At 42.5% G+C, this 10,907-nt stretch overlaps 1 protein-coding gene across 1 annotated transcript in view; it reads right to left on the bottom strand.

The window, feature by feature from the left end:
* The window catches only part of MAP2K5 (mitogen-activated protein kinase kinase 5), a 267,464-nt gene extending 257,019 nt beyond the window's left edge, over window positions 1–10,445 (bottom strand). Inside the window, exons 1-2 of the mRNA XM_012658123.1 lie at window positions 9,679–10,445; window positions 3,604–3,652 (exon numbers count right to left, since the gene is read on the bottom strand). Of these exons, the coding sequence (XP_012513577.1) occupies window positions 3,604–3,652; window positions 9,679–9,813 (184 nt within the window). The 5' untranslated portion in view covers window positions 9,814–10,445. The remainder of the gene's footprint in view (window positions 1–3,603; window positions 3,653–9,678) is intronic.
* Between the last annotated feature and the right edge of the window lie 462 nt (window positions 10,446–10,907).

Below are 10,907 nucleotides of genomic sequence, written 5' to 3'. Positions count from 1 at the left end.
CCTCCTTTCACCCAGCCCTAACTCCCCTTGGAAATACCATCCCCAGGAATAGAAATCAGAAAGAATACAGCTACTGCAGACCCTCTGCCCCCTCAGGACAGTCAAATGTGGGAATTTGAATTTGAAGTCTGAATTGTCCACCACCAACTGATTATATCCCATGCCTGGACAACAGAACAAATAATCCAGAAAAGCAAATTACTCATTTAGCTTTAGATCACGTGCATTTTATAATTTTCATTTTAATATGGATACATATAACATTCCATTTCATTCAGCAAATGTGTTCCTCTAAGGCAGTAAGCTCATTACTAAGAAGAGAGAAACTGGAATAAAACATGGTGCCTATCACCAAGAGACTCAAAATGTAGTGAGGGAGGAAAACACACACAATCGACCAGAAGGCAGGCTGAGGGGGTTCCCTGCTCTTGTGCAGAGAGATTAACCCTACCTGGAATGACCGACCAGTGGTTTCAACAAAGAGATGGCATTTCTCAGAACTGGAGATTCTATAACATCCTGACCCTTCCCCTCTTTTCTATATTCAAGTATATTTCAACTTTCTCTATATTTACATAAAACAGGTAAATTTGACAGCTTCCCTTTCTCTTGCTGCTTAATTTGTATCACTAAGTATAACACCATCTCTGTTGTATAAAAAAATCAATTAGTGTTAGGTATACTTTTCAGTATTAAATATATTACCATAGATATTTCTTTGATTAAAGTTGTATTTATTTGTGGGTTGTTCTATCAAACCCATAAACCACTGGACTATCCCCCAAAAATCCAGTAAATTTGCTTAAAAGTTTTATCCTCTCAACTATTTCTTATACATAGATTCCATTGGTTCAGATTTTTGGTTCAGAAAATAAAGTCACCCTAGAGCAATCACGAAAAAAGCCAGTCTAGGATTCCAAGTCTATAATGGAAAGTACATGATAATCCAAACATAAAAAACTAAAGACTGTCATTATTTTGTCTGTGGGTATGTTTTTATTTTAATTGTTTTTCATCTAAAATTGGTCCAGACACAGGTGGGTACAGAGCTGCTGTCCCTCATGGGGGAAAAGGAAGAGCATGATAACACAGAACTTAAATCTCAAGGTTTAAACTTTTCTATACTTACACTTCACAGGCTTTCGACACACTTGGTTATAGAGTGCAAGTTTTACCGTCAAAAAGACATGCGTTTGAATCTGGGCTCCACCACTTCCCAGCAATCACCTTCAACAATCATTTCATGTCTCTGAGCTTCAGTTTCCTCACAGGTATAATTTTCCTACCTCACAGAGTCAGTGTAAAGATTAGTAACAACCTACCTAGGTTATCTAGTACGTTGCCTGGCACAGAGCAAGCCATCAATAATTATAGTTAAAATAATCAGTATTATTATTATAAACCCTAACTGGAAGCTAGTGAGGCAGGCACAAGTTATTAAGACACTTTGGGGACCCAGAAAGCAAGTAGAAAGTAGAAAGTAAGCTGCTTTTTGCCATGCTTAAGAACAACCAGAATATGTGCTTTCAAGAATTTTGACAATTCTCAGGACAAGTTGAGCACAGTGGTTGAGAATATATGCTCTAGAATCTACTCCAGAAACTCCACTTTATCACCTACTAGCTGTGAGACTGTAAGTTGCTTAAAAGAGATGTCCTTTCCTCAACTAAAACAGAGCTAATAACAGTCCTTCAAAGTACTTCATGAGGATCTTGTGATGGTTAAAATAAATGAGATAACCCATGAAATGCTCTTAGCACATCATCCATCAACAGTAAATATTCCAAATTTTAACTATCAGACTGTCCACGAAACTCCTGGCTCTCCCAAGCAGTTACTAAAAGTAATCTCAATACAGCTTGCAACACTAATACATGTATTTCAGATATATGTACTATTTTGCCATAGCACATAAAGCCCAGTGTGATTAATAAAATACTAATTACATTAAAAGTTCTACTTATAGTTAAAAACAAATAATGATTGTTGAAAAATATTCAAACAACAGGGAAATATATAGAGTAAAAGTGTGCTCATTCATCTACCACTGCCTCACCTCCCAGGTCCCAAAGCCACTTTTCAGGGGAAGCCACTGGAAAGCACTGCAGTGGGCACTCTTCAGAGCCTGTCTCTCAATATATACATGATGTTGGGGGAGAAGTGTTAGACTTTTTACAAAATGGGATCATATCATACATATTATTTTTTATTCAATAATATATCATGGATATCTTTCCATGTCAATGCAAAAATCCTAACTCATTCTTTTTTATTTGCTGTTTACTGCTTCAAATTATGGATAATTATAATTTATTAAGCCATTATACTAGGTATTTACTTTGTTTCTAATTTTTTGCTGTTAAAAATAATCCCACAATGAATACTTCGCTTGAGGAGTATTCAACACATGTGTAGCTACTTCTGTTGAATAGCTTTCTAAAAGTGGATCTGCTAACTCAAAGGTTTTGCACATTTTACATGTTAATAAGTATTGCCAAATTGTCCTCCAAAGAGGATGTACCCATTGTATTCTCTGTCAGTAATCATCTTCTTAAAAAATAGGAACAAAAAAGTATACTATTGTGTGGAAAAACTGAAACTTTTCTACATTGAAAAGTGGCCCTCATCTTCAAAAAAAGATGGGAACCACAGTTCTAAACTCTTACTTTATCCTTCTCAGCACTTTAGTGTCTATGCTACTGACTAAACTCTAATCCTTTGGTTTTTTTAGAGAAAGGGTCTTGCTGGGTTGCCTAGGCTGGAGTGCAATGGTGCGATCATAGCTCGCTGCAGCCTCAAACTCCTGGGCTCAAGAGATCCTGCCGCCTCAGCCTCTAAAATAGCTAGGACTACAGGTGCACACCACCACGCCTGGCTAATGTTCTTTTTTGGAAAGACAAGGTCTCACTATGTTGCCAAGGTTAGTCTTGAACTCCTGGCCTCCAGTCATCTTCCCACCTCAGCCTTCCAAAGGGCTGGGATTACAAGCATGAGCCCAATTGCCTGGCCTAAACTCTCATCTTAATATTACTCAGACCATGATCTCTCTTGCAATGACATGGTTCATGTCAAAACCAGTTTTCCAGTCCCCAAGCCATCCTAGCCCTGCTCCCAAGCCAGCTATGGAGAGAAAGGAAGGACTAAAGACCTGAAGTGTTCCCGTCATCAACCAGCAATCCTGCCAAGCCCCACTAAAACAGAATTATTCTGTGCAATTCTCATGTAAAAGCTCTATTTTGTTGCTGTTTTAAAACAGCAATGGATTAAAATTTCTTTATCAATAATCATTGGCCTACAGGTAGTTTACACATTTCATTTGGTCCCGCAACATTATTACAATGAGGAGCAAGAGCAAATAGAGGTCACGTTGGTAATTAAAGCTATATTGTAGAAATATGCTCACCCAAGATATGATTAAATAAGAAAATATTACTCAGTTAAGTATCATCATTAAACTTGTATTAATTTATAAATATTTAAATGTACCATATGATAATCATAAATAATCTGTTTTTGTCAGTTTCTAAAGTAATGCAACTCATAAACCCTTTAAAAAATTACTGCAGAAAGAAACAGTCAAGAAAGTACACAAGCCAGACTTACATTCAAATGCTGTGGTTGTTGCTTCAGGCAGAACCTGGCCTATCACATCCTAAACAAAGAAAGAATAAAGAAACACAATTAGCCATCTTCTTTATTGCTAACATGTGGCAAATCCTAGAGGAAATATGAGAACCTGGGAAAGATTTTTGAAATGTTGGCATAAACTATAAAAACATTAGCTCATAATCACACTTAGCCCAGCAATGTAAACCCCGATTTTAAATCTCTATTCCAGGGAGAAAAATCTTCAGGAAACCTTTTCTACTCTGTATTAATAACATAATCTTTTACTCACAATTCAACAGCGTATATAGAAATACACTGTTGTGTATTTAGAAATACACTGTAGTGTATTTACAAAAAGTTGGTTTCTTCTATGGGAGGTTGTGGAATATACTACAGTGGAAAGATAAAATGGTTTGAGAATCAGACTGACCTAGGCTGAATCTCAGCTCTGCATTTATTAGATGTATGACTTGGAAAAAAATCACTTAACCTCTCTGAGTCTCAATTTGATTAGCCTCCAAAATGGATCTAGTAATATTTGCAGAGGTAATGTAAAAATTAATGTAATAAACATAAGCTTGGACATTGTAGACATTTTCAACAATGTAGTTCTGATATATAACAAGCAACACTGTGCCTTGCACTCATAATGATGGGAGTTCAACATACAAGTTTCCTTGATGATGACGTAAACCCATAATGCTACATTTAATACAAACGATTCTTATCAACCTTTACTCTTAAGCAACATACTTAATGACGCCAAAATAAAGTTAATCTGGCCTACAAAAAATAAAAAACCTTAAAAGTATATATAATATCAATGTTTAAATAAATCTATAAAGTTGGAAACACTTGAAAATTAGCCTACTGAGAAGCTTAACTGAGGAGGCACAGTACACCTCAGTTCTGGGGAAGTTATCCTCCATTATGTCCAGTCCAGCCCAAATGGCCTGCAGACCTCATTTCTCTCTGGGAGCTCTGCCACAAAGTCCCGCCCAGGCTGCGCAAGAACTGGCACCAGGCAGCCGGCTGACAAAGCTGCTTGCGGTATTTCTCAGCAGGGAGCCCACAGCCCTTCTAAGCAGGGCACTTAGCAGAGTGCTGGCTGCAACTTCCTTCTAAAGGCAATTCTTTAGAAGCTTTTGCAGCAGTGGCAATTTGCATAATAGTCTTGCCTCTACAGTGCCTTCTTTTTTTTCAAAAATAAATCTGTGCATATAAAATTGATCAAAGAGAACTATCTCAGGCAGCCCTTGCTCATTAGAGCCAAAAGAGATTATTTTTTCTCTAACTCTAGTCTCAGTAAATGAAACATCAACTTTTTGAGGAAGTATCTGTAAAGGATTTTAGTGTTAAAAAATTCTTTCTACATTCATAGGGAGCAAGTATTTACTGATAGAAAACCGTTGAGCAAATACGGAATAAAGTACACAGGCAGTCCAGTGTAAAGCCTAAAAACATGAAATCTGGAGCCAAACTGTTAGGGCTGGATGCTGGCTCTGCCTTTCAGAGGAGAGTGAACAAATCTCTCTGTGCCTCAGTTTCCTTATGTGTAAAATGAGATTGTAACTGTACCTACCTTTACGACTAAATGAGTTAATATTTGGAAAGTGCTTAGAAGAGTGTTCAGCACATGGCAAGTACCATATTAGTGCCGCTAAATAAATAACACAAATCGCTGGCCGGGCGCAGTGGCTCATGCCTATAATCCCTGCCCTTTGGGAGGCTGAGGTGGGAGGATCAGTTGAGGCCAGGAGCCTGGCATAATACAGAGAGATTCCATCTCTACCAAAAAATTTAAAAATTAGCTGGGTGTGGCGGCACACGCCTATAGTCCCAGCTACTTAGGAGGCTGAGGCAGGAGGATCACTTGAGCCAGGGAGTTTGAGGCTTCAGTGAGCTATGATCACACCACTGTACTTCAGCCTGGGTGACAGCAAGACTCTGTCTCAAAACAATCAAACAAAAAAAACCACAGCACTGATCACTGAAACATTACAAAGCTTAAACCTCGAAATTCCAGCACCCAGCAATCTATGGAGGATAGTCATTCATTCACTGACTTCATCCTTCCACAGCGTTTACTGAAGACCCTTTCTAGTTAGTATAGGTTAAAAAAGGAAAAAAAAAAAAAAGGAGAGGGGAAAAACTGCTCCATCCCCAACCCTCTAAGTCTAGGTTATCACTAGTTACTTCGAGGGAACTCTGCTCACTCTGACAACCAATCTTGAGATGTGAACTCTCCCTCTACAGTATTAGCAAATTAATTTAGGATCCTTCCTACTTATGAACAGCAGACCCCATCAAACAGCAAATTTCTAACAACCAGCTGAAGACTCCACTGGGCAGCAATGGCGTGGTTTCGCCCATCAACATAAATAAGGTACCACACGTGCTTTACATGTGATATGGGGAAAAGCAGACAGAAAAAAACAAACTTGCTGGAGAGAACCATGTGAACGCAACCATCTTGTTTCTTTAAAGAGAATAAAGTGAGGCTATCATAATGACAAAGCAGTGAGAAGTTTGAAAATTAGTCAATATCTACTAGTAATTTTTAAGAGGGTACCCTTAATGATTTTATGTATATTTTCCAGTAATATTTTAAGTGACTTATTCACAACTGACCGTCTCCTACCTTCGACAACATAATCATTTTACCTAACTTGAAGAAGGTTTCAAAAGAAAAACGAAGTTTACATATCTTAATGGTGATCATTTCTTGGTTCTTTTCTTCTCCTTCCTTTCAATAAATCAGACAAATATCTGACAGACCAAAAACATAATTGAGCATCTATAACATGCCAGGAGCATAAGCTCACAAAGCTATAGGTTACAGGAAAATAAGGACTTGATCTTTGACTTTAGACAAACCTAAAAGATTAGTAATATAAAGCATAGTATGTTTGGCTCTATAGTAAAATAAGAACCAAACAAAAAACATAAATAGCAAATAGTATTTGCTAACTCAGGAGGAGGGAAAAATCAAAGGCTCAGTTTAGACAGACATTTCATAGAGGAAGGGAATCTGAGCTGGGACTTAGAGACCACAGAATACAAAGAGCAGAGCAGAGAAGACTGGACACTCTCCCAACCTCCTGCAGTTTTCCCAGAACTAGGGACTCGTTCTTCAGGGAAGAAGAGAAACACAGAAAGCTACAAAACACATACAACAGATAATCCAAGTGTCTCTTCCCTTCAGGACCAGGTAGGTCTCCTTCACACTGCGACCAGTCCCTGACGATTCGGACAAAAGACAAGGCCCAGAGAGGCTGTCTTTTGTCTGAAGACTTGCCCGGGGTCGCCCAGCTATTTCACATAGCAGCAACTGGAGCCCTCAACTACTGACTTCGGGTCCAAGACACTCACTTACACTTGACTCAGCGATTACAACTTGCTTCTGGCGTCTGTGTCAGGGTCTGCCAAACACTAGCTCTGTGGCTTTGGCAAGGCATTTTCCCCTTTTGGGGTTCATGCCTCCTCATTTGAAATAAGTCAGAATTACATGAAGGGGATGCTTCAAGGTTTTACATGGCTTTAAAGTTTGAAGTTCCAAGCCAGAAGATGGTGATGTATCTGTTGGTTCTTTGTCTTTTCTTGATGAAGAGATGAAGTGGACCTAGAGAAAAGCCCACAGGAGTCCACCAGGATCTGGGCTTGAACACTCACAGAACTTGCTATGAGGGAGACAGCGTAGCGTCCATGGCCACAAGTCTTTCATCAGGACTTCCTGACAAAACATGGTCCACCTGGGCTTACCTGAGCAAAAGTGTGCAGACACATGGCACTCTGAATTCTAGCAGTAGGCCACTTGTGCAATGTTTACTCTTAGGCCAGTCAGCCTTGGGCCAGATACAACTTAGAGATGCTCAAGAAGCAAAAGACCAAGCCCTACCCCTTAAGCTGTAATAACACCAATAATAACAACACTTAGAGAGTGCTCACTACACACTGGATTGTTCTAAATGCGTCACATGTACCAGCTCAAGCAGTCCTCAAAATTCTATGAGGTAGGCATTATTTTTATCCCCTCCCACCCCATTTTTAACAAATGAAGAAACTAAGACACAGAAGATACTTTCCCGAGTGGTAGGACTTGTGATTTAAACCCAGACAGTCTGGCTCCAGAGTTTGTGGTCTTAAACACTGTACTACTCTATTTAAGATAATACCTTCTGTTGCTTCAATGACTGAAGTGAGAGAAAGCTCATCTTTCTCCTCATAGACACAATCTCACCTAATCTTCACAAGTCTTTGAGGCAGGTATAAGTATTCCTGTTTTACAACAAGGAAACTAAGGCTCAGAGGCATAGAGTGACTGCCCTAGTTACGGGGACAGCTTACAATTAAACCCAAATTTCTTGACTCAAAACCTAGTGCTCTGTCCACAGAACCATAACTGCACGTATCCTCTTTTAAGCTCCCTCGTTAAGCAAATATTTCAGGGTCCTATGAAGCAACAGAAACAGGGAAAACATACATACATCTTCTCCACAAGTTTATCATCTAGTGGAGGAGACAAAGAATCATGACCAAACATGTGTGCTTTGCTGGGGTAACTACACGAAACTGTGGGAACACAGAGGTGGGGCACACACTAAGACTAACATGGAGAAAAAGCAAAATTCGGCTTGGAAGGAGAGGTGGGAATTGGCCAACTGAAGAAAAGGGCAGAGTGGAGACAGCCTGGGCATTTGGGAGAAATGAAAGTAATTCTGCATAGCCAGGGCACAGGATGCTCACAGGGGTGTGGTGAGAGATGAAGCTGATGCCAGGCAGGCAAAAGCCAATCAGGATGTGCCCAGAGGACCATGTGAAGGAATGTGGGCCTATCATGAGGCGAAATATATACACATGTGAGTGTGTGCAGAGCTCTGGGTGCAAAGAGAAGGGTGGCAGTTGATGCACGGGATTGAAGGCTGCTAGCTCACTACAGCCTCTACACTCCTGGCCTAAGCACCTGAACATCTGCATGGCTGGGGGGTCAGTAATGGTCACAACTCAAAATGAAGTTATAGAAATCAAGTTTCGATTAAGTCACCCAAGACAATCAAAAAAAAATCACATCGCAATCTTCCTCCTCCCATGAACCTTTGTCACCCAGCCCCCTCTTATCATGCAGGTAAGTTCCACCATTGATCTGCTACTTGCAACAGTGCTTCTTGGAATATCAGTTTCTGCCTTCCATGCCTCTGTTGTTCAGTATAGAAAATGGGCACAATGTACCCTGTCTATCCCAAATGAATACTAGAAAGATGAAATATGGCTGCAGCATGTGGGGGAAAAAATTACTAAGTAAAACTAAGGAAATTTAAGTTCTGGTACCGACTCTCCCACTTGGGAGCTACACAGCTTTGGAAAAGTCTTGTCACCTCACTGCTCCTCAGTAACTATCTGCAAAAAAGATACATGGGCTGAACAGGCCACCTACATTCCATAATTTAACTTATGGCTCTGACATTCCATAGTTTTATTTGAAATATATTCTGAGTATCCTGAAGGTAACATATCATCAATTCTAAGATGCACATTTTCCCTATATTTTAGTATCTCTGAAATTGGGCTATTTTTGTACGACGGAGGGTATATCATAGTTAACAGGCAGTTTTTTTCTTTCTTAGTGGTAAGATGTCTTACACTCAATGAGGCCTTAAATTTGCTCAAACATGGTAAATTAAAGTTGCCCTCGTTTCCCTTTCCTGGCTGGTCACCAAGATCAGAGAACTTAGTAGAAAGACATGGCTGGAATCTGGCCAGGGATATCCCCTGAAACACTGAGGAAAAAAACTCTTCTAGACAGCGTTTTGCATCCCAGGTAGTTGCCTCTGTGTGTATGCCTCAGTTCAGGCTGTGAGCTCCCTGCGGGCAGGCATTCAGTCTCATTCATCCGTTTCCCCAGAGCCCTGCACATCTGTCAGGTTTCGGTCGATGCAATTAATCAATGCTGTGGTTGAAGCAGTAAAACTGCCATCGCCACTAACACATGCCACCAGTGGTCAAGCTGCCGACTCCCCAAGTCCCTGAGCCCCCCCGCTCGGGGATGTGGACACTGAGATCACCACTCACCAGCACATCCCTGAAGAGTAACTGCGGCCCGGAGTGCACTGTCCAGTCCACCGCGCCACTATTTGGAATCTTGATGCGAATCACCAGCACCTGGTTCTCCATGGCATGGAAGGGGCCAAGGGTCAGCCAGAGCATTACAGGTTAAAGGGGCTCACATCTTGGGGTAGAGGGATAAAGGCTGGCCCGGGGTTAGGCAGGGACTTCAAGAGGTGACAAAGGGAGTGAGGGGTGGAGAACAGGGGACTGCAGGATGAGGGTGTGGTGAAGAGAGAAGAAGTGATCAGGCAGGGGCCCGCAGGTACCAAGCCAGACCCAGGGCGTATGGGGTCTGAGGGTGTCTCCTGGCGGGGGGCACTGGGAAGCGGGCAGGGGCCAGCAGGAACTAGCGGAGGTCAGAAGGTTCTGGAGTTGGAAAGGAAATCAAACAGTATGGTGAAGCTCTCTGCCGTCCGTGTAAGTGTGAAGAGATGGCAGAGGAAGGACCCGGTTTGGGGGAGATACAGCGGCAGAAGTCTACCCCTCCTCAGTGGATGAGGAGAAGGTCCCGACTGGAGGAGACTCAGTCCCGGGCTATTAGGAAGGAGCCCCGGGACCTCCAGACCACTAGAACGCCGAGGGGGCCCTCCGCGGGAGGGTCAGGGGGCGAGTCTTCCGCCCCACGCGGAGACAGACGGAGCGGCGCGCGCAGGCTCAGCCCCGGCCGCCTCAGGCCGCGCGTCCCGGCGGTGACGGCGGCGGCAGCGGCAGCAGCGGCGAGAGGAGGAGGAAGGCGGCGGCCAGGGCACTGTTACTCCGGAACCAAAACGCGCGGCGCCGGAACCCCGGGAGCTGACGAACGGAACCCGCCTCCTGCGGCGCCATGTTGGAAGAGGGCAGCTCCCGGCGGGCGGGACCTGAGAAAGAAGCGAGTGGCGCGGGCTGAGGGGGGCCAGGCTGGTCCTGCTGGCTCCCGAGACCCTCAGCGCCACGTGAGCGCCCGCGGCGGCCGGGTCACGGCCCTCTCTTTGCCGGACCCTGGTTAAAGACTGTGAGGTGAAAACATCTAACAAACGAAGGACTAAAGTGACCTGGGGCTGGAATCCGCCAAAAGCCAATTAAGGATTAAAATTGCGTACTGTTTCTCCCTTTACAAAAGCCTCATAAAGACAGGACTTCAGCTCGGGTTTATCCCTAGTTTTTCAAGCCGTGCACCTGAATATTCGTGGGGTTTTGTGCATCATGTCAGCAAG

This window comes from Propithecus coquereli, unplaced genomic scaffold, assembly GCF_000956105.1.
Source record: "Propithecus coquereli isolate 6110/MARCELLA unplaced genomic scaffold, Pcoq_1.0 Scaffold573, whole genome shotgun sequence".
In the NCBI taxonomy this organism is placed as follows: domain Eukaryota; kingdom Metazoa; phylum Chordata; class Mammalia; order Primates; family Indriidae; genus Propithecus; species Propithecus coquereli.
Note: the sequence above shows the minus strand (reverse complement) of the source record. Positions and strands in the feature narration are given on the sequence as shown.